General features: G+C 41.0%; 1 protein-coding gene and 1 long non-coding RNA gene across 10 annotated transcripts in view; one reads left to right on the forward strand and one right to left on the reverse strand.

The window, feature by feature from the left end:
* Window positions 1-8,746: 8,746 nt before the first annotated feature.
* Window positions 8,747-24,227, reverse strand: part of LOC108617795 (regulator of G protein signaling 7) — a 150,585-nt gene continuing 135,104 nt past the window's right edge. For 5 of the 9 annotated variants that reach the window (XM_089474975.1, XM_089474974.1, XM_089474976.1 and 2 more), the window contains 2 exons: window positions 9,053-10,078; window positions 8,747-8,990 (listed from right to left, as the gene is read on the reverse strand). In XM_089474975.1, coding sequence (XP_089331101.1) covers window positions 8,930-8,990; window positions 9,053-10,078 — 1,087 coding nt within the window. In that variant the 3' untranslated portion in view covers window positions 8,747-8,929. Of the gene's footprint in view, window positions 8,991-9,052; window positions 10,079-24,227 lie in introns of those variants that run through there. The other 4 variants (XM_089474979.1, XM_089474977.1, XM_089474980.1 and 1 more) reach the window with 3 other exon arrangements.
* Window positions 14,322-15,714, forward strand: LOC149268231 (uncharacterized). The gene is made up of 2 exons (XR_016271180.1): window positions 14,322-15,142; window positions 15,202-15,714. It is a non-coding gene; the product is annotated as an uncharacterized LOC149268231 (long non-coding RNA).

The raw sequence follows: 24,227 nt of genomic DNA on the forward strand, positions 1-24,227 counted from the left end.
AAAGTGTTTTTTGCTGAGAGGCTTTGTGTGAGGGAAAATCGTGTTAGTTTTACGTGACACTCATGTGAGAGCGTCACACGAATGAGTCATCGCATTGCGTCTGAGCGAAACAGATGCTAAAGAAAACAGAGAGTGACGCTCAGAGAGAGACGTGTCTGCACAATTTTTTTTGGTTATGATGCGAGAAAGAGAATAACCGAAAAAACGCTCAACTCTCATTTGCAAGCTCTGTAAGTAAGAAAGCTCTAGTCGAGACTGCTCGACTACGAGATCCCCTGAACCCTTGGAATAATAGCTATTTCAATAACTTTTCGCGTCTTTCAGCTTACACAAGAAACACGCACACACACACACACACACACGCACGCACGCACGCACACACACGCATACATACACACACATACATACACACCGTTTTCACGGAGTTCGAGTTGCGTTTTCACGGAGTGCGGTCGATGTCATCGTGATCCATCGTAGACAATAGCTTGAACTGTGTTTTCCCCTGTGAAAGTGGAAAGAACTGAAGTCAACGTGTTTGCTGCGGGCACGGCGTACCCAGCGACCTCAAAAAAACTACCAGAGACTTACTGCGCGGCGGTTCGTGGAATTCCCAAGCGGTATAATTCGGTGGTGCAAGAGAGGGCTTCTTTCCTTTCCTTGTCTTTTGTGGGCGCGTAAATTTTGTTACTTTAGGCGTCACACTTGCGCAATAATAAAAATCAGGTGCATTCACTCTAACAGCTGTTAGTAGTGCTGGAAATTGCATCGGGCAATCAGCTGCTCACTAACGTTGGTGAGTTGCTAAGCCTTAGCAAAGACAGCAAACTAGCTGCTGGAGTGAAGTAGCAGTTATTAAAAGTAGTGCATACTTTCGGGCTCTCGCTGTAGTCAAGTTGAGTTTAAGTTACTGCGGGTTGTAAACTCATATTATATTAGTAGCCATTGCCCACTACAGGCTTCACGCCGTGGTAGTCGGAGCAGAAATGGATGCCATGATGGAGGACGAGCAGCAAGCTTTTGCGCGTCGTTCCTCGTTGCAGCGATCGCCGCAGCAACAACAGAGGGCGTTGGCGCAGCCGTCGACTTCTAATCAGGCTCCAGTGGCTGAGTGCCAGGCACCCAAGTCACTAAAAGAAGCGTTAGCTCAAATAGGAGCTACACTAGAGGGTTTGTCTGCCTTATTTGGGGGTCAGCGGCATATAAATGCCTTAATGAGAGAGGAGCTGGCTAGGCTGGTCAGCCTTCACAAGACGGCCGAAGCGTTCTGCAACCGTTCGGTTAAAAACTGTGAGGTGCAGACCACGCCACTCAAAAAAGTAGGCGAAAATGTTAAGGCAGCGAGCATTAGTGCTACAGTAGGTAGCAATACTCCCAAGCGGTCGAGGAAAGTTGCCTCCGAACAGAGGAAAACTCCCTCAAAAAAGCCGAGGCCCAATAGAAGTGCAGCGAACCCAAAAGAACCAATGGCTCTACGGGCTACAGCTGAAACTGAAACTTCAAACCAGGCCGCTCGACAGACAAACCAGAGCAGCTGGACAGTCGTTAAAGGGCGAAAGCCTATGCAAAAACGTCCCAGGACTGACGCGATTGCGATTTCAGGCGTAGGGGGTTGCAGCTATGCGGACACGCTTCGCGTAGTCAAGAGCGCCCCAAATTTAAAGCATCTGAGCAGCGACGTTCAAGGCATTAGGAAGACAGCTAAGGGGGATCTTTTATTGCAACTGAGTAGGAAGCCGGAGCATAGCGCTGAGGCTCTGCACGAAGCTGTAGGCAAGGCCTTGGGAGACCGAGCGGTAGTTAAAACACTTACCGAATCGGCTCAAGTTGAGATTCGCGATCTAGATGAGTTAGCGACCAAAGAGGAGATCTTGGAGGCAATTAGGGTGGAGTTGAAGGATAGCTCACTCCCCATTGAGGCTATCAAATCGCTTCGGCTAGCTTTTGGTGGACAGCAAAGAGCTACGGTTGCTCTTCCAATTGGGAAAGCTAAAACTCTGCTCGAGCTGTCCAAAATTAGAATAGAATGGGTAGTATGCCGTATCCGAGCCGTGGAACAGCCTAAACGCTGTTTCAAGTGCCTCGATTACGGTCATATGGCAGCAAACTGCGGCAGCGACTGTGACTTAAATGGCGCCTGTTTCAGGTGTGGAGAGATGGGTCACAGTGCCAAAGCATGCACCAAGCCACCAAAATGTAGCCTCTGCATCTGTGAAAAGCAGACGGACCATTCAGCAGGCAGCTTCAAGTGCCCATCCTACCGTGAAGCTGCTCATAAAATGAAATGTTAAGGTTTTTGCAGCTTAACTTAAATCATTGTGTTGCTGCCCAAGATCTTCTAGAGCAGACCATTAGGGAAAAATGTATAGATGTAGCTTTTCTCAGTGAGCCTCACCACTGTAGAACCAGCTGCCCTAGGACATGGTCAACAGACGTTAATGGCAAAGCTGCGTTGTGGGTATGCGGCAACTCAACGAACGTACTTTCGAATGTTAAGTCATTCAATGGGCTCGTACGTGGCCGATATGGTAGCTTATGGCTTTACAGTTGCTATCTGGCCCCCAGCATGCAGCTCAGTGAATTCACGACGGTGCTCGACGAGCTTGCCGAGGATGCTAGGGGTCGGAAGGCCATTATAGCTGGAGATTTTAACTCCTGGGCGCTAGAATGGGGTAGTCCCACAACAAATGCCAGAGGTCGTATCCTACAGAAGATCTTCGCGACACTAGATGATGCACTGCTCAACACTGGCCATGAGTACACCTTCAGTCGGGCGGGATACGGGTCTGTTATCGACATTACTTTTGTCACTTCATCCCTCTTTCGGGGAGCAACATGGAGCCATTGCGATAGTTATACAGGCAGCGATCATACGGCACTTCTGTTCACAATAGGTGAGCCACCTTCCAGGGCGTCAACATTGTGGAGGGAGTCGTATCGGCTAGATATTTTTGATCCCGCGGTCTTTTCAGAGGCCATTCAGTCTCTGGGTACAATTGGTAATGCTGAGGCCAGAGCATGCCAAATGGTAGCCCAAATACAGAGTGCCTGCAATAGCAGCATGTTACGTCGAAAGCAGTTCACGCGACAACATGAGCCTACGTATTCTTGGAATACGCAAATAGGTGACATTCGTCGCAAATGCATCCAGGCGAGAAGAAGCTACCAACGGGCTCGCGGTAGGTCAACGTTTTTTGAGAAACAGTTAGCTTATCAGGCAGCTAGAAGACAGCTGAAGAAGGCCATTCGGGCAAGCAAAAGAGAATGTTTTTTACAGTTGTGCGACTCAGCCGAATATGACCCTTGGGGCAGGGCATATAAGATAGTAGTTAAAAGACTATACGCAGGTAGACAAGTGCAGCCTACGGATCGTCTGGAGCTTAAATCGATTGTGGAAACACTCTTTCCAGAAAGTTTAAGCTCGATTCACGCCCCTGAGTCCGAGTCTGCTGATCAGGGCTCAACGAGCACTGAAATTGTTTTAGTTACAGAGGAAGAAATATCAGTAGTTCTCCGAGGTCTTAGAACCAACACAGCTCCAGAGCCGGACGGGATCCCAAATCGTGCGCTAAAGCTAGCCCTCGCCTTGCACCCAAGTACGTTCGCCGAATTATTTAATGAATGCCTGATCCAAGAGACGTTCCCGGCAAAATGGAAAGCCCAGAATATGGTATTGCTACCCAAGGCTGGCAAACCACCAGATGAGCCATCTTCGTACAGACCGATCTGTCTCTTAGACACCATGGGAAAGGTGTTTGAGAAACTGATCTGCTCTAGGCTGGAGACTGCGATTGCAAGCGCCGGAGGCCTGTCACCAAACCAATTTGGATTCCGGAAGGCCCGGTCAACAACGGACGCGCTTAACAAAGTTGTTGGTCTGGCCACTTCCGCTATTCAAGGCACCAGATGGAGGCACGGAACGAAGGAATACTGCATCATCGCGACCCTGGATGTAAGGAATGCCTTCAACACAGCTAGTTGGGATATGATACTGAATGCACTGTCACAATATAATATCCCTAAATATCTAAGAGAGATAATAAAGAGCTACTTCAGAGGAAGAACACTGGTATACAACACGAGTGAGGGTCCCCAAACTCATACAGTGTCAGCTGGAGTACCCCAAGGCTCAGTGCTGGGGCCTCTCCTATGGAACATCATGTACGACGGCGTACTGCGCTTGGAACTACCAGCAGGCGCGCACACCATTGGCTTTGCTGATGATGTAGCTGTCGTAGCCATAGGAAAGGAGCTCAAAGATACAGAGGATATGTGCAGCGAATGTATCAATCGCATACAAAGCTGGTTGACAGGAGCTGGGCTCGAGCTTGCGGCACACAAGACCGAAGTTGTACTAGTCAGCAGTCGCAAAAGAGTGGAAACTGCCAATATAAAGATCGGCAGCGTCACCATTGCGTCAAAGAGGGCGATAAGATATCTTGGTGTCATGATAGACACAAGATTAACTTTCCGCGAGCACTTAGAATATGTGCATAAAAAGGCAGCTGATTCTTGTAGAGCTCTCTCGAGAATCATGCTTAACACGCGGGGACCTAAACAGCAACGACGTCTCCTCCTAATGAGCGTCATTAGGTCTGCCATCCTCTATGCTGCGCCAATATGGACAAGAGCGATGGCAACGCCGAGCTACAGCCGAGGCATTTGCGCGATCTACAGGCTGAGCGCAATCAGAGTCAGCTGCGCTTTCAGGACTATCTCCGATGACGCGGCGCTCGTCATAGCCGGTATGGTGCCACTGGAGTATTTGGTCGCCGAAGCCGTGGAGCGGAATTCGCACGGGCCTACGCGACTCAACACTGTCAGGGCGAACAGCATCGCACGATGGCAAAGAAGGTGGAATAGCTCAGCTAAAGGGCGGTGGACGCACAAGCTCATCCCGGAGCTTGAACCATGGGTTAACCGCAAACATGGCGAGGTTAACTTCTACCTTACGCAGATCCTCTCGGGTCATGGATGCTTTCGGAGCTATTTGAAGCGCTTTGGTCACGAGGAATCTGACGAGTGCGAGCGAGGGCAGCCAGTTTTGCCAGTTTTGAGGTAGACACCTCGTCCCGCTGCAGACAACCCACTTAGGGTTATCGGGGTAATGCAAACTATGGGTATCAGTCCATGAGGACCCAGTAAAACATTAACCACTTGCCCCAAGAAGAAAGTACCGAAGGTGGTTATGAGTCACGCTCACAACACGAGGTAGGGGAGGTCGAAGACGACCTTTCAAGTGCAGAAAGTTGCAATTGTTTAGTGGAAAGTCCGAGCTACCGTTTGTAAGACTCACGAATGGGCGGGAAATAAGGCTTCTGATAGACACAATAGCATATAAGAATTACATAAAACCCCTTCCCGAATGTGCTAAACATTGGAAGCCAGTCGATAGCCCATTTCAGGTCAAATCGATCCACGGCCACACAAAAATTGAGCAGAAATGTCTCATTCACCTTTTCGGTACAAAATCATATTTCTTTATGCTAGACTCATTAAGAGACTTCGATGGTATAATCGGCCTCGACTTGTTAAAAAAGTCAACGCCCAAATAGCTTAAACAACAATATTATTAAATATGACCAGGGAATGGAAAAATGGAGTTTACAGCATGCCACCAAGTGAATCACTTCGAAATAAATGACGAGGATGTTCCCGCCACGATCAGGCCCATTTTCAATCGTAAGATTGACCGGATGAGTAACGCCTTTGCAGACGTTAACAAATCCCTTCCTTATAACAACAACACTATCGCCACAATCCGAACGGACGGTGAACCGGTATATTCTAAACTATACCCAATGAGTGTTTCTCAATTTGTCAATGCAGAGGTTAAACAACTTCTGGCGGACAGCATAATTAGACCATCAAAATCTCCGTACAACAACCCAATATGGGTTGTGGACAAAAAAGGAACTGACACCTCCGGTCATAGAAAAAACGTCTTGCAATTGATTTTCGAAAGTTAAATCAAACAAGTAAGAAGACTCTAGTCGAGACTGCTCGACTAGGAGATACCCTGAGCCCTCTAATCTAATATTCTAATTTCTCTGCGCTTCTTTTCGGCACACATACATACACACGCACGTATTAGAACGCGCTCTGCTAGCTAGTAAGCAGCGACTGCACTTGGGCTGCGCTGCAGTGTGGGCAACATTATAAGAATTTATTTGTTGAATAATTTAATTTATAGACGTACAATCTTAATGACACATTTTTTATTGTAATCATATGGTGAAAATGTTTGTACATTCCAAAGCACAAGTCTCTAGTACTTGAAATACGCCTTTTACAAAGGTGAGAGTGAGGGGGTGGATATAGGACTGGGAGGTAAATTTAAAAAAAATCTAAATTATATCAATTACCTATAAGTCTACATATAAAATTTGCAAGCTCTAACTCTAAAGGTGTGGGAGATATATTTAAATAACTAGCTTTCGATAAGGTTTTTGATCGATAGTAATATATCGGGAGTAGTTATCGATATATAGAGAAAAGCTCGATATGCTCGATATTTTAAGTTTCTAGCTCTTATATCTTCTGAGATCGACGCGTTCATACATACGAATGGACGGACGGACGGACGGACGGACAGACGGACAGACAGACGGACAGGGCCAAATCAACTCAGCTCGTCGCCCTGATCAAGAATATATATACTTTGTGGGGTCTGCCACGCCTCCTTCTGCCTGTTACATACTTTTAACAAAACCATTATACCCTGATTTCCCATTTTCAATGGGTTCAGGGTATAAAAACAATGATAAATACCCTATCCCAACAATATCCACTATATTGGCAAACATGGGGAAGCTCTGTATTTTACCACACTGGACCTGAAATCGGGATTTGATCAGATAGAACTATCAGAAAGGGACAGCGAAAAAACTGAATTCTCTGTAAACAATGGGAAGTACGAATTCTGCAGGCTTCCCTTCGGGTTAAAGAACGCCCCCTAGGGACCGAATTGGGAATACTTGTTATGTCTATGTAGATGACGTAATAATTTTCTCCAAACAAAGAGCACGTGAAACATATTGAATGGGTCTTAAAAAGTCATAGGGACGCAGGCTTACGGGTTTCCCATGAAAAATCGATGTTCCTTAAAAAAGCGTAGAATATTTAGGATTCACTATATGCAGAGGTGGAATCCAGACGTCGGCCGGTAAAGTACAAGCCATAAAGGATTTCCAACCGCCTAATACATTGTTTAGCCTTCACTCATTTCTCGGGCTAGCAAGCTACTATAGGTGCTTTATTACGGGTTTCGATAGCATCGCAAGACCCCTAACGGAGATCTGGAAATGTGAAAACGGGAAAATAAGCGCCAACCATTCTAGAAAAGTTATACTCGAACTCACGCCAGAGCAATTGAATGCCTTTATCAGGCTAAAAGAAATGCTAGCGTCAGAGGATGTGATGTTGTCATATCCCGACTTCAAAAAACCATTTGATCTTACAACAGACGCGTCAGGTCACGTCAGGTCAGATATCCCCAACCTAAGTTAAATTGTCAGAAAATAGATATTTTTCCCGTTCAACATGATAATGTAATAATAGATCTAGAAGAGGGTAACATGGTGACCGATTGCGGACCAAAGACCTTCGCTGTGGGCAACTGCGATACTAGTTTGAGCACCACCTTCTGTAAAAGACTACGGAAAGCATCGTGTGCCCAGCAACTGGTGTCAATAACCTTCGCACAAAGCGCCACACGCCCATAACAACGATTGAGGATGGCATCATTATCATCAACAGCGCAACAGTACATGTGGTGGACAATACTGGAAGCAGCCAACAAGTTACGGGAACTTTCCTGGCCACTTTTGACGATTACATCTAGCTGAACCCGCTATGATAATCATCGAGGCATCATAAAAAAGAAACCTGCCGTTTCTACGTTGGCCATAGTAAACATCACCTTTTTCAGGGAACATTTAGGGCTCCGATTCTTGCACAAACTCAGCCTGAGAAATCTCCGTCACATCGGAGATCTCAAATCAGACATATCATCAAGGTCGTTTGGCTGCCTAATCCTCATTGCTCTTCTTCTCCTTCTCTTAAGCGTATGGAAACTATACCGCCGCAAAACAATCAAAGAGAACCCCGAGGACGGGTTTCAGCCACCCGGAGAGGAGTTAACACGCGCACGGCCGGAGCTGCTGAACTCGATATGCGCGTGCTATACACGGATTTAGAAAAGAAAATTCAATCCTCTAGCAATTATATCTTCGGAGATCGACGCGTTCAAGCATACGGGCAGACGGACGGACGAACATACGGACAGGGCTAAATCGACTCAGCTCGTCGCCCTGATGAATAATATATATACTTTATGGCGTCTGCCATGCCTCCTTCTGCCTGTTACATACATTTAACAAAACCATTATACCCTGATTTCCCATTTTCAATGGGCTCAGGGTATTATATCTGTTCTTGTTCTGGGTTTAAATAATCTGTTTCCACCATACCGATCGCATATAAAAATTTTGGTACTCATTCTTTGCTGCCTAGATCCGTTGTTGCTTAGCTGCTTCAAAGTTTATACGAGGATTTATTTCGATGTTCGCTAGCTAGGGGAGATAGCCTTCTCTACTCTAATTTCATATTTGCGTGCATACTACAATTCCGAAAATCTAGTTTGTTAAATTTTAATACTGTTGTTTACATTAGTACATTAGTACCGGTTGTTTAAATGGTTTCCTACGGCTATAAAAATACTTAAAAATACTTTTAAAATACTTAAAAATACTTTTTAAACCGTTTTTATTTAACATGCGGATATGTATTTTTGTATCCATAGTTATATATATATATACATTGAATTAGTTATGTAAACGTAATAATATATTATATAATAATAATATTTGACTTCATACTACAATAAGAAAGTAACTTCATAATCTGTTGCCTATATTTATGATAGTTGTATTCATAAATATCCCAATGTTGCATATGTCTTGACAAATGTTCCGTCGCTGGTGTTAACATTTCTATAACAATGGGATTCAAGGGTTACGTCAATGAATTTCTTGTAATATATTTTTATACTTACTCATCTTCCCAGGGACATACTGCGTTATGTTCGGCCTCATCAGTATATGTTGGCGCAGGGAAGTCAGGCTTTTCAGTTAGTTTATCTCGTTCGTCAAATGAGCTTAACGTCTTAGTTGCAGAATTCCGTTTTTTACGCCGTCGGCAAACTTCATCGTTGTTTAATACAGGAGTTAGAGCTTTGGCAGCTGCAGACTCATCTAAGGGTTCATCATCCGCTATATCGACTTCTAATACAGCGAGCGGTGCCAATGAAGGAGCCGGTGTCGGTGCAGGTGCTGTGCAACCAAGATATCTCTCGGTTTCTATAATATCGTAGTCGAAGACTACGTCCTTATTACTAAAATGCATTCCTTCTTGATACTCATCAGTAGTGGGTGACAGTTCAACCTCATTTTCCTGAATATGATAATCAATTTTTTCTTCGACAATAATTTTTTTCGAGCATACATTTATCTTATTAACGCTTCCTATTTCTTCTTTGTTAATGAGATGAGAATTATTTTTGGGGTCACTTTCTTTCGTAAATATATTGATTGGCGAACCGGAAACAAGCTCTTGTAGCGTGTTACTATTTTTGTAGACGGAAGACTCAATTAGTTCAATTTTAACTTCTTTAATGACATCTAACTCTGATTCAAGTTGATTCATTTTAGTTGCCGGTGTACTTGTGGTAATGCTAAGTCTAGTATTCCTTTCGTTCTCTAATTGACTCGTTGGTGTCGGTGAGGTTAAGTGATATTCACTGGCTTCTAGATCAATAATTTTGCTCTCCTTACTTAGTAAATTAATGTTTCTTTCTTGCGATACTCTCGGTAATGATTCTAACATGGATAAAGGCTGATCACTATTTTGTGACATTGATTTACCTTCCGCATTACTTATAGTTATTAGATCTTCTGCAATGATAATTCCACCATTATTATCAACACATGCACCGCGAATTTTCGGGGGTTGTAAATTTAAGTTTACGATGGGTACCGATGAGGTCAAAGAAGAACTGAAGCGTTCCGTCTCATTTTCACTGCTGAATAAATGTGGAAAAGGAAACAATTAGATAAATTAGACTTTTATGGTATTCGTATTAACAATCCACATTAAAAGTAAAATTGAGCTAATCATAGAAAATAAATACAAGGAGTTAGGTTTTTGTTTCATGCTTCATTAATCCTGCTTCGATCAGGGTATGATAGTCTTATTAAACGTGTTAATGCCAGATTCCATTAAGACATTCCGCTTGCTCTCTAACCCTTTTTCTGGTTACTTGTTACTCGTTGTATTGACACTACACATATTATATACTGCTTAAAACAAGTAAGAAAGCTCTAGTCGAGACTGCTCAACTACAAAATCCCCTGAACCCTTCTAAAAATTTATATTTAAATTATTATTCGCGCCTTTCTGCTTAAAAAAAAAAAAAAAAACACACACACACACACACAGACACACATAGGCATGCACGCATAAACACGTATGGACTGCAGTGTGGGCTTACAATGCAATATAAGAAAAAACAAGTAAGAAAGCTCCAGTCGAGACTGCTCGACTACGAGATACCCTGAACCCTCCAAGCTGATATTCTAATCATTCTGCACTTCTTTTATGCACACATACATACACATGCATCCACACGCACGCATAAGCCTGCGCTCTGCTAACTGCGCAGTAAGCAGCGACTGCGCTTGGGCTGCGCTGCAGTGTGGGCAATATTATGAGAATTTATTTGTTAAATAATTTCTTTTGTAGACATACGATCTTAATGAAACTTTTAGAGCGTAATCATATGGTGAATATGTGTGTATATTCCAAAGCCCAAGTCTCTAGTATTTGAAATACGCTTTTTACAAAAGTGAGGGTGAGGGGGTGAATTTAAGGGTGGGGGGTAAATTTTAACAAAAACCGAAATTGTATAAATTGCATATAAGCATACATTAAAAATTTGGAGACTCTAGCAATAAAGGTGTAGAAGATATAATTTTATAACTGGTTTTCGATAAGGTTTTTTATCGATAAAAAAAGATCGGCATGAGTTAGCGATTTTTAATGATAAACTTGATATGCGCGCTGTAATTACGGACATTTTAAAAAAAATTTGAAGTCTCTAGCTCTTATATCTTCTGAAATCGACGCGTTCATACATACGGACGGACGGACGGACGGACGGACAGACAGACGGACAGGGCCAAATCGACTCAGCTCGTCGCCCTGATCAAGAATATATATACTTTGTGGGGTCTGCCACGCCTCCTTCTGCCTGTTACATACTTTTAACAAAACCATTATACCCTGATTTCCCATTTTCAATGGGTTCAGGGTATAAAAACGAAATTTTGGCATAAATGCAATTTTTTTGTATGTTAATTTAAAGTTTTTGTTTTATTTTCCAATAATAAACATATTAACTAAAGTAGAAAGTGTTTGTACCAAATTTTATGAATTTTCGCTACTATAAAACCACTGACCAAACAACCCGTAGACTAGACATGTAGAGCAACGTTTTTCCACGCCGCAACATCTGTCTAGCAAGTCCCGGCCAACTTCGTATTCGGTCGGCTTGGTATTGGATGGCTCGGGTAATGAAAGATAGCACGACGAAATCAGTGCGCTCTAAGCACGCAAACGAAATGGTCATGTATGCGCTTTGCGTTTTTTTGTCTTACTCTCCCTCTCTCTCTCTCTCTAGCTTTCTCTCTCTCTCTCTTTCTCTCTCTCCGTGGGCTCTCAAATCATGAAGCTCAGCAGCGCACAAAAATTGAAATTTCTTCGCGACGGTCCCAGCTCTTTCCTTTTGAGTGAAGAGTATACCGAAATCTTAAAATCGTTTGCGACATTCATGCAAACAATATTTTAACGTTTCGATATATATTTATGGGAAGGGTATTAATGCGTTGAGGCGCATAAAGAATATTATCTCGCGACGGGCATGCACACACACACCTGTAGTCCCTTGCTACATGTGCACGATTGAGTGATAGTATCTTTTAACAGTGCGTGAGTGAAGGGTATTCCATCAGGCTCATGCAAACAAACTGTAAACCTGATGTCAGAGTGGCCACGATAAGCGATGTGATAATTTGGAGCGACAATAAGCGAGAAAGCTCTACATGCTGATTTACATGTAATCGCTTAAAACAGTCAGACTGCAAGCGAAACGAGAAGAGAGCCAAAGTGACAAGTAAAGCGAGTTGCGAGAAAGCATTTCTGAAATGCTTTCTCGCTTTATCGCGTAATAAAACATTTCTTATACGTGTGTTTTCATTGCGTGCTGAGCTTAAACACTAACCAGAGAACACATAGACTAGACATCTAGAACAAATTTTTTCACCGACGAAAAAATGCGCTGAGGAGACTACACAACTTCGTATTTGCTCGGCTCAGTCTCTTGAGGCTCAAGCAGTGAAAATATTGCACGACAAAATCAGTGTGCTGCAAGCGCTCAAACGAAATGGTGCTATTCTTATATGAAGCACGGCTATGCGCTATTTGTCCTACTTTCTCTCTCACTCTATCTCTCTCTATGGTTATCTGATCAATAACCGTCGGCACCCGCGGTTACCCGTGGGTATGGGCTGAAAAATCTAATTTCGGGCTGGGTGTGGGCGGTTGCGGGTTAGACTGCTTAAATCCGATTTACCCGATCAAATTTTTCCTGTTTTATTAAAATTTAAAATGTATAATAAATTGTGTAGTTTCACTAACCAGAGAACACATAGACTAGACATCTAGAACAAATTTTTTCACCGACGAAAAAATGCGCTGAGGAGACTACACAACTTCGTATTTGCTCGGCTCTTGAGGCTCAAGCAGTGAAAATATTGCACGACAAAATCAGTGTGCTGCAAGCGCTCAAACGAAATGGTGCCATTCTTATATGAAGCACGGCTATGCGCTATTTGTCCTACTCTCTCTCTCTCTCTCTCTCACTATATCTCTCTCTCTCTCTCTCTCTCTCTATGGCCTCTCAAATAGCAGCAGCGCACAGAAATTGAAAATTGTTCGCGACGATCCCAGCTCTTTCCTTTTGAGTGAAGGGTATACCGAAATCATAAAAGCGTTTGTCACGCTCATGCAAACAACATGTAAGAGTTTCGATGGTTATTCGTGGGAAGGGTATGAAAGCGTTGATACGCATAAAGAATATGATTTCGCGACGGGCATGCACACACACACTTGTAGTCCCTTGCCACATGTGTGAGCACACGGCAAATTTTGGGCTGATGATAGACGAAAATACTGAGAAAGAATTGAGGTTCGTGACGCACGCACACAAAAGCACATACACGTAGCAAGGATGTAAATGTGTGTGGGCATGCTCGTCGCGAAAATGTATTCTTTCTATGCACAACAGCCTGTGCAAATTGTAAAGCCCAAAATTTGCCGTTGGTCTGCCTTGTGAAGTGAGCACATGCATACATACATTTGTGTATGTGTATGCTTGTATGGGATGGCAAGCTAATTGTCTCTGGATTTAGTAGTTTGTAAATTTTGCATGATTTGAATCGTAGGGTGACTATCAAATGGGCTATTATGACTTAATTAGAAATGTTTGACAATAATGAGTAAAGCTTGAGTATAATATGACATGTGTATTTCATATATTGCAAAGCATTTAATAAAGTTAGTAGTGTTTTACGATAATTTTTTCGGTTGAAAATGTGTATAAAATAATTTTAATTATATATAATTATTTACGGATATTAACACATTTATAAACATGATTAGCAATAATAATATATAAATGTACTTATGTACATAACTATGTATGTTCATACATAGTACATCTGTGTAAAGTGGTTATGACAGTCCGTAAGACCGACCAAATGCAAATGCTGGGCTTTAAAATTGCTACAAGCAGCAAGAGTAACGAACGCAGGTCACAAATTCTCATACATGTGGCAAGGGACTACAAGTGTGTGTGTGTGTGCATGCCCGTCGCGAAATCATATTCTTTATGCGTATTAACGCTTTCATACCCTTCCCACGAATAGCCATCGAAACGCTTACATGTTGTTTGCATGACAAACGCTTTTATGATTTCGGTATAAGCTTCACTCAAAAGGAAAGAGCTGGGATCGTCGCGAATAATTTTCAATTTCTGGGCGCTGCTGCTATTTGAGAGGCCATAGAGAGAGAGAGAGAGAGATATATAGTGAGAGAGAGAGAGTAGGACAAATAGCGCATAGCCGTGCTTCATATAAGAATGACACCATTTCGTTTGAGCGCTTGCAGCACACTGATTTTGTCGTGCAATATTTTCACTGCTTGAGCCTCAAGAGACTGAGCCGAGCAAATACGAAGTTGTGTAGTCTCCTCAGCGCATTTTTTCGTCGGTGAAAAAATTTGTTCTAGATGTCTAATCTATGTGTTCTCTGGTTAGTGGTAATTTGCAGGTGCTCTGTACTTGCCTGCAAAAACAGGGTTGCTTTCGACATCGATAATTTTGTGTGCGCTTGCAAATTAAGCAATTATTATGCATTTAAATTTGAATAAAACTGTCCGCTGACGGAAATACAAATCTTAATTTTATTCCAGCATTTTGACAAAAAAATCAATAAGATTGGTTCGCTGTTTAGAAAATGTAGCAACGTAATATTCCGTTAAATATTTAAATATTTGCTATACCTGATTTCATGTACACATACGATTAATTTTTGTATCGATGATCTCTATAAAATTGTCATTACGATTAAAAGAATAATAAGCATTGTACAAGAAAATGAACGCTAATAATAATGAGTGTGCTAAAACAAAATGTGAAGTGCAAAGAGCAATTAGTGCCAATCACAATATGTACAAATTGATAGAAAATTCTTCTGGAAAGAGTGATGTTTGGAAAACTTTCAAGATTTTGGAATTCGATGGAAAGCCCCTTGATTTTGTGTGCTGCTGCAAATGCAAGCTTGTTTTGGCTTTTAGCGTCAAAAATGGCACCATAACACTTGCTCGGCACAAATGCGCTTTCATGCCTCCACCCAATCAACCATTGTTAAACTTTGCATCGAAGGCTGTTCCGAAGAATGTTCTTGATGATTTAGCTAAAAGCAATTAGCTTTTGTAGCCAAAGACTTGTTGCCATTAAACGTAACTGAGGGTAGGTAAAAGATAATTTTTTTTTATATTCATCAATGTTAATATTTGCTAAATTTATAGGAACTGGTTTTCGTAATTATGTTCAAGCTATATTGAACATAGGCGCCCAGTACGGAACGCGCGACTCCCATGATCTGATTCTGTCCCGAAAAAAGTTAACAGGAAATGTTATGGTTGCAGAATACAATCGAATAAAGGATCTGCTCACTACTGACTTGTCAAACAAACACTTGGCATTCACTACCGACATGTGGACCGACCAGTTTACCCAGAGAAGCTTTCTTTGCTTAAGTGCACATTATATTGATGAATCCTTTTGTTTAAAAACGTCAATATTAGCAGTAAAAGAATTTCTAGAAGAAAAAAAACTGGCGGTAACATTTTAGAGCAAGTGAAGTATATATTGCTTGAGTATAATTTAGAAAGTAGTTTAAGGAGTAGTGTTATTGTTACTGACAATGGAGCCAACGTGGTTGCCGCCTTCAACACTTATAAGAGACTTTCTTTGGCCTGTCATAACTTGGACTTAGTCATGGACGACGTTTTAGAAAAGAATCCCGTTGAAGAAATTAAGACCTTATTGGAAAAATCAAAAAATCTTGTTAAATATTTTAAGCATTCAGAGCTTAACAAAAAACTGAGCAAATCACTAAAACAAGATATTAAAACGCGTTGGAATTCAGTTTTCATTATGCTTGAAAGCATTTGGGAAGTTCAGGAAGAGATTAAAATGTTACTTTTGATAAAAAAACAAGTAAGAACGTTGCAATCGGGCGATACCGATAGCAGAAGACTCATTCACAGCCCAAACGCTGTCAACCACAGTATATAGTGCAATTTTCAAGTCTAGTGCGCAGCAAAAAACACGGCATGATGCCATTAAAATTGGAAAATCATCGATAGCTATTGTATTCAAATTACATACATATATAATTTATACAATTTTGATTTTTATTATATATTTATATCCATACATTGGATACCGGCTTCAAGCTAACAGCAGATCAGCGCGATTTTCCTATGCTTGTGCACACACTCATCGTCTATTCTATGCGTACAGACAGAAGCGCGCCTTTTCTCACATTCTTAGAATTTCGATTGATTTCTGGACTTTCTAGCCGTTACTGTAGTTTTGTATGATGACGCTCTCTTATTAAGCTATTCTATTTTAGCAACTGATTGCTCGAGCAAAGCAGTGGCGCGGGTGCTAAGGGCGACGCAAGTAATGTTAGAGTAGGGGAGGTTCGAACCTTTACTGTGTTATTTTTTTTATTTTTTCATACATATTTCGTTTTTTATAAAATAAATATTTTATTGGGAAGGTGCGAGCTTGACTGAATGGCACTTAATACTTTTCATTTTCTTAGTCGAATAATTTTAGAAGTTTAAATTTGTTTCTTCTTAAATACATACATATGTATATATAATTATATATGTGAATCTGCACGCATAGCATCAAGCATTCCAGCCTTATACACGCGCTTATTTGCATGTGTGTATGTATGTACACATAAATGCGTGCTCTAGCATATTCTAAGAATCCCGTAACGATTGATTTGTCTTTGCATTGTTTTTGAATTTCCAGCCGCTACACTGGCTTTTCTTTGCTATGCGGCGTCATAACAATAATGTGATTTCGTTTTAACTACTCTTGATCGAAACGACGCGGTGATGTAGGCTGAAGCGCCGACGATCTTTATTTTAGCTATTTTGACAAACATGCTGTTTGGGTTGGGTGCGAGCTCAAATCCCGCGGAAAACACTTTTTTGTACATTGCAAATTTTTGTTATTTTAGCTTTTTTATATTTTATTAATTTTATAAAAATGTTTCCTTCCGTGCTATCAATGCCTATTAAGCCTACTTATGTGTACATATACATAAATAGATGGCTGACGCATATAAATGTCGCAACTCGGGCACTGTAAATGCCGATTGCCACGCCCCTGGTGGCCGTAGACTCCTCAATTTTAGCCAGTTTTTAGAACGAGCAACCGGTTACCTAAATGCAAAATTTTAATTCTTACGCTCAAAAAATGTGAAAATTACAGGGTATTTTTCGATATGCCACGCCCCTAAAGAGGCTTAAAAATTATTTTTGGGACATCGTGGATAGAGGAGGCCACCAGTAACTTAACTATCCAAATTTGAAGCTTCTAGCTCTTAAACTGTAGGAAATATAAACTTTTGCGGTTTGCCACGCCCAACTACATCATCAACTACAACGTATAGCAGATATTGATTTCACTTTAATGGAATGTTTAATTTCTTTTTTAAAACCATTCAAAGATTGTTCTGACAAATTGTCATCTGAAACAGAGCCAACCATTCATATATATGCTTTATGGTACGATAAACTAAAAAAAAATTGTAAAATTGAAATGTATGACTCCAATGTTATGGAACATGTAAAGGAAAAGACCTTGAACTCTTTAGAGAAGCGTTTTCAGCCAACTTCCGTTCATTTGGTTGGATTATTTTTAAATCCCCCATTCAAAGAATTAAGTTTTTTGCCAGCTGAAAAAAAAAAATCATGTCATAGAAACCGTTAAATGCATGATGTCAGAAATTTATGATATGCAAAATGATTCAATTGAGGACGCGAAAATTGAAAACTCTCCGCCAAATTTGAATTGATATTCATTCAAGAGTTTTTGGACAAAAATCAACCAAAAAAAAGAAAACTTGACGAACCTGACAAAAATGCAATTGACTTAGAAATTGATAAATATTATGCCACATGCTATAATTCAAACTTGTCAATCTTAAATTTTTGGCAGGAGGCAACGAACCTTAAATTGTTGCAAGTGGTGGCCAAACATATTTTATGTATTCCGGTAAGCTCTGCAACAAGCGAGTGAGTATTCTCCTCTTTTGGAAAAATTTTAAATGAATGGCGAACAAGGCTATCAAGCGCAAATCTTGATATGCTCCTTTTCTTATATAAAAACATGTAATATTTCTGTAAATATTATTGTAATTTTTATACCCTGAACCCATTTTCAATGGGAAATCAGGGTTTTGTTGACCCCACAAAGTATATATATTCTTGATCAGGGTCGAGCTGAGTTGATTTGGCCCTGTCCGTCTGTCTGTACGTCTGTCCGTATGTATGAACGCGTCGATTTCAGAAGATATAAGAGCTAGAGACTTCAAATTTTTTTTTTAAATGTCCGTAATTACAGCGCGCATATCAAGTTTATCATTAAAAATCGATAACTCATCCCGATCTTTTTTTATCGATAAAAAACCTTATCGAAAACCAGTTATAAAATTATATCTTCTACACCTTTATTGCTAGAGTCTCCAAATTTTTAATGTATGCTTATATGCAATTTATACAATTTCGGGCTTCATTTAAAAATTTACCCCCCACCCTTAAATTCACCCCCTCACCATCACTTTTGTAAAAAGCGTATTTCAAATACTAGAAACTTGTGCTTTGTCATAATCTGAAAGTTTCATGAAGATCGTACGTCCATAAAAAAGTTATTAAACAATTAAGTTCTCATAGTAAGCGCACACTGCAGCCCATGTGTGTTTATGCGTGGGTGCTTGTGTGTGTATGTGTTTGTGTATGTGTGTGTATGTGTTTGTGTATGTGTGTGTGTATGTGTGTGTGTGTATGCGTTTGGGTGTGTATGCGTGTGTGTGTGTATGTGTGTCTGTATGCGTGTGTGTGTATGTGTGCCTGTGTGTGTGTGTGTGTGCGTGTTTCTTGTGTAAGCTGAAAGACGCGAAAAATTATTGAAATATCTATTGCTCCAAGGGTTCAGGGGATCTCGTAGTCGAGCAGTCTCGACTAGAGCTTTCTTACTTGTTATTTTTTAATTTGTTGATAATAAAGGAAAATGGATTTTTATATATTTAAGTATATCTTTAAAATCGTTATGGTTAATTTGTGTTATGTTTTGGAAACGAAAATTTAATGAATTAAACGTTTATAATTTCTCTAAATTTGTTTGGATTTTTTATTCTGTAAATATGTACAAGGAGAATAAATATTTAAATTTATTTCTATTATAAAAACTACGATTTATTACAATAAAAGTTTAAAATTTGGAGGGCAAAAAATATAATCGATAGTTTTTTCCATCGATGGGATGGTTTCCCAGCTCTAGCGCACAGATTTCGTCGTGCTATTTTGCGTTACCCGAGCCAAAAACTACCGAGCCGAGCAAATACGAAGTTGACTGGGACCTGCGAGACACATATTTCGGCGTGGGGAAAATTTCTTCTAGATGTCTAGTCCACTGTTAAAAGACACAGTAGGTTGCGCCACTAACCAGAGAATACATAGACCGGACACGTAGTGTATTCTCTGGTTAGTGGTTGCGCAAAGAGCAGTCCCGTTACTTTGAATTTTAATTAACAGCTCTCTTGTGACGTCATATTTTCAGATTGTGCTCTGTTATCTTAACTGAAGCTAGACGGGCACTTCAGCAGAGATTGGCTAAGTGGCCGAAAACAACGAAAATTAAATATAAATAAGGAAATAAAAACCTTAAAAATGGTCAATCACTAATTTTATTACCATAGAATAAAGAAATTAAGTATATAATGGAATGAACTGGGGGGCCCCTCGAAAGCAGCAATGATATGGACAAAATAAGCCAATAAGTCAGCAGGAATGGTTGACGGACATAGTTAACTAAATTTTCATCATCGCTAAGGTTTATTTATGCAAATCTATCTACACATTCAAATATAGTATATGGGCAATTCTCTAGTGGCGAATGTGACATTCGTACGTATTTGAATTAAAAAAAAAAAAAACGAGTGCCAAAATATTTTTTTATTTTGACGATTAGTGAATCTTTTAGCTCTTGATTAGCTCTATAATTAGTGCTAAATCTGATTTAAGGCAAATGTTAGTTTTCAAGATAATCACAAAAAAGGCAAGAGGTTCGCAGGCTACAAAAAATGTAAGTCGCTTTTTAAATGAACAGTTCAGCCTGAGATTTTAGCGAAACCTTAAGTGACAATTTATTACAAATTATTTTAAATTATTAGAAATTGGGACATCTTTAAAATGTTTTTTATTTGATTCAAAAATATTGAGTAGTTTTTTTTTTATTTTTTAGTTTTAGTCAGGGTCGAAGGTGACGTGTCGAATAAGACATTTTGACACCATACATTTATTATTTTTTTTTTAATTTTTTAGTTATTGCATCGTACCTTTTATATTTTTCTTTTACTCTTTAAGCTTAAACGAGGATTTGAAAAATAATATTTCATTGCACAGTGTCTCTCTTTAAGAACAGTAATAAAAACAAAATGTGCAACATAAATGCTCAAAACAGAACTTTGGCACTTATTCGGCTGTGTGTGTCAATTTTTCGAGATGTGTTATGAATAAATGCAAAATTAGTTTATATTAATTAAATTTAAATTAATTTTAATTATTTTACATCGATTAGTTATAAAAAAAAAAATGTTATCAGAACATGCATTCATTGAATTTTCACTTTTTGGCTGTGGTTGACCTTTCTGGAGAAATGTCCATATGTTGAAGCTGCCTAATAAAGGTGATGCTCACACCTTCTGGCATGTCCGAAGCATGCGGTAGAATGCAATAAAATTGGTGTATTAATTGCTAAATCGAAAGCTGATCATGATTATGAGTAATAAAACCTAAGGAAACATAGAATCTGCTTGAATCAGCTCTAAAAACCTAGACAGAACTAACAATGCTGCGTATCATCTATGGCCATTAGACTCATAGTATATTGAATGAAATTGGTGATTATGATGCGGATTAATGAGTTATGCATATTACCTAGTAGTAGCTATATAATTTTCAAAATTAAAGGCAAAGATAATATACATAATTAAAGCCATTCTACGCGAAAGTAAGAGTGGTCAAGGGATTAGGTGCTGAATCACTGCCTAGAAAACGACTTAGAATATAAAAATTAGCAAAACTTTTATATTGTCTGATTCGTGAATCTATGTAGAACTTTTGATTAGCCCAGGTCGTTTTATTTAGTCTACTAGTTTTAAGACAAATAACAGCGTTAAAGTTGCCTAAATTTCATACAAATTTAATCGCGCAAGTTTCCATCTCAGCTCCCCTCGAGATGGCACCGCAGAACCCGCCCCGCCTTCTAGCCGAGTCGGCACTTATGTATCGTGTGGGCGATGACGGCCAACACCTCCGCTCTGATTAAACGTCAACAACTTCACATTCTACCTACAATGTATGCTCGAAAGCGTTTTGCAACATCGAATTACGATGCGTCGAACAGAGAAGAAAAGTCGAATAAACGCTTAAAGAAAAGAACCAATTGAACATAATTACATCTTTACCCTCAAGTAGGGTGGCCATCTGGGCCGGAGCCCATTCCGGGACTGTCAAGAGCTAATACTTCCGAGTAACAGCACGAATGTACGTTTGTTGCAAAAACTGTACTACCTTATCTGCGCTGTTTCTCTAAACAAAATTCTTGACTTGTCCCTACACAAACTTATTCAAGTCATATAGTCAAAATGATTATTTTTTTTATCGAAACAATTGAAAACCGGGACAATTTTGTGTTAGGTCGGGTAACCGGAACATTACCTCCAAAAGAGGGACAAGTCCCGGAATTCCAGGACGGATTCAAGGACACCGTCATCGAGGGAAAGGTAACTGGCGCAGCCGCATTCTAAAAAACCTACTATGAAAAGCCTTATACCAATTATAATTATGTAAGTTACATATAAGTGGCAAAATTAAATGAAAATATTAAATTTTAGAGTGTTAAGGTGGAATGTGAAAAAAATATAATGTCCAAAACAAAGAAAAGTAAAAATAACAAGTAGGAAAGCTCTAGTCGAGACTGCTCGACTACGAGATGCCCTGAATCCTTCGAGCAATAGCTATTTCAATCATTTTTCGCGTATTTCTGCTTACACAAGCAACACGCACACACAGGCATACATACACACACACATATGCGCGATCTAGATGAGTTAGCGACCAAAGAGGAGATCTTGGAGGCAATTAGGGTGGAGTTGAAGGATAGCTCACTCCCCATTGAGGCTATCAAATCGCTTCGGCCAGCTTTTGGTGGACAGCAAAGAGCTACGGTTGCTCTTCCAATTGGGAAAGCTAAAACTCTGCTCGAGCTGTCCAAAATTAGAATAGAATGGGTAGTATGCCGTATCCGAGCCGTGGAGCAGCCTAAACGCTGTTTCAAGTGCCTCGATTACGGTCATATGGCAGCAAACTGCGGCAGCGACTGTGACTTAAAGGGCGCCTGTTTCAGGTGTGGAGAGATGGGTCACAGTGCCAAAGCATGCACCAAGCCACCAAAATGTAGCCTCTGCATCCGGAAAGGTGAAAAGCAGACGGACCATTCAGCAGGCAGCTTCAAGTGCCCATCTTACCGTGAAGCTACTCGTAAAATGAAATGTTAAGGTTTTTGCAGCTTAACTTAAATCATTGTGTTGCTAGAGCAGACCATTAGGGAAAAATGTATAGGTGTAGCTTTTCTCAGTGAGCCTCACCACTGTAGAGCCAGCTGCCCTAGGACATGGTCAACAGACGTTAATGGCAAAGCTGTGTTGTGGGTATGCGGCAACTCAACGAACGTACTTTCGAATGTTAAGTCATTCAATGGGTTCGTACGTGGCCGATGTGGTAGCTTATGGCTTTACAGTTGCTATCTGGCCCCCAGCATGCAGCTCAGTGAATTCACGACGGTGCTCGACGAGCTTGCCGAGGATGCCAGGGGTCGGAAGGCCATTATAGCTGGAGATTTTAACTCCTGGGCGCTAGAATGGGGTAGCCCCACAACAAATGCCAGAGGTCGTATCCTACTGGAGATCTTCGCGACACTAGATGTTGCACTGCTCAACACTGGCCATGAGTACACCTTCAGTCGGGCGGGATACGGGTCTGTTATCGACATTACTTTTGTCACTTCATCCCTCTTTCGGGGAGCAACATGGAGCCATTGCGATAGCTATACAGGCAGCGATCATACGGCACTTCTGTTCACAATAGGTGAGCCACCTGCCAGGGCGTCAACATTGTGGAGGGAGTCGTATCGGCTAGACACTTTTGATCCCGCGGTCTTTTCAGAGGCCATTCAGTCTCTGGGTACAATTGGTAATGCTGAGGCCAGAGCATGCCAAATGGTAGCCCAAATACAGTGTGCCTGCAATAGCAGCATGTTACGTCGCAAGCAGTTCACGCGACAACATGAGCCTACGTATTGGTGGAATACGCAAATAGGTGACATTCGTCGCAAATGCATCCAGGCGAGAAGAAGCTACCAACGGGCTCGCGGTAGGTCAACGTTTTTTGAGAAACAGTTAGCTTACCAGGCAGCTAGAAGACAGCTGAAGAAGGCCATTCGGGCAAGCAAAAGAGAATGTTTTTTACAGTTGTGCGACTCAGCCGAATATGACCCTTGGGGCAGGGCATATAAGATAATAGTTAAAAGACTATACGCAGGTAGACAGGTGCAGCCGACGGATCGTCTGGAGCTTAAATCGATTGTGGAAACACTCTTTCCAGAAAGTTTAAGCTCCATTCACGCCCCTGAGTCCGAGTCTGCTGATCAGGGCTCAACGAGCACTGAAATTGTTTTAGTCACAGAGGAAGAAATCATAGTAACTCTCCGGGGTCTTAGAACCAACAGTGCTCAAGGGCCGGACGGGATCCCAAATCGTGCGCTAAGGCTAGCCCTCGCCTTGCACCTTAGTACGTTCGCTGAATTATTCAACAAATGTCTATATCAAGAGACGTTCCCGGCAAAATGGAAAGCCCAGAATCTGGTATTGCTACACAAGGCTGGCAAACCACTAGATGAGCCATCTTCATACAGACCGATCTGTCTCTTAGACACCATGGGAAAGGTGTTTGAGAAACTGATCTGCTCTAGGCTGGAGACTGCGATTGCAAGCGCCGGAGGCCTGTCACCAAACCAATTTGGATTCCGGAAGGCCCGGTCAACAACGGACGCGCTTAACAAAGTTGTTGGTCTGGCCACTCCCGCTATTCAAGGCACCAGATGGAGGCACGGGACGAAGGAATACTGCATCATCGCGACCCTGGATGTAAGGAATGCCTTCAACACAGCTGGTTGGGATATGATA

The sequence above is a fragment of the Drosophila arizonae genome, chromosome X (genome assembly GCF_054131065.1).
Source record: "Drosophila arizonae isolate 15081-1271.41 chromosome X, UAZ_ARI_1.0, whole genome shotgun sequence".
Classification (NCBI taxonomy): Eukaryota; Metazoa; Arthropoda; class Insecta; order Diptera; family Drosophilidae; genus Drosophila; species Drosophila arizonae.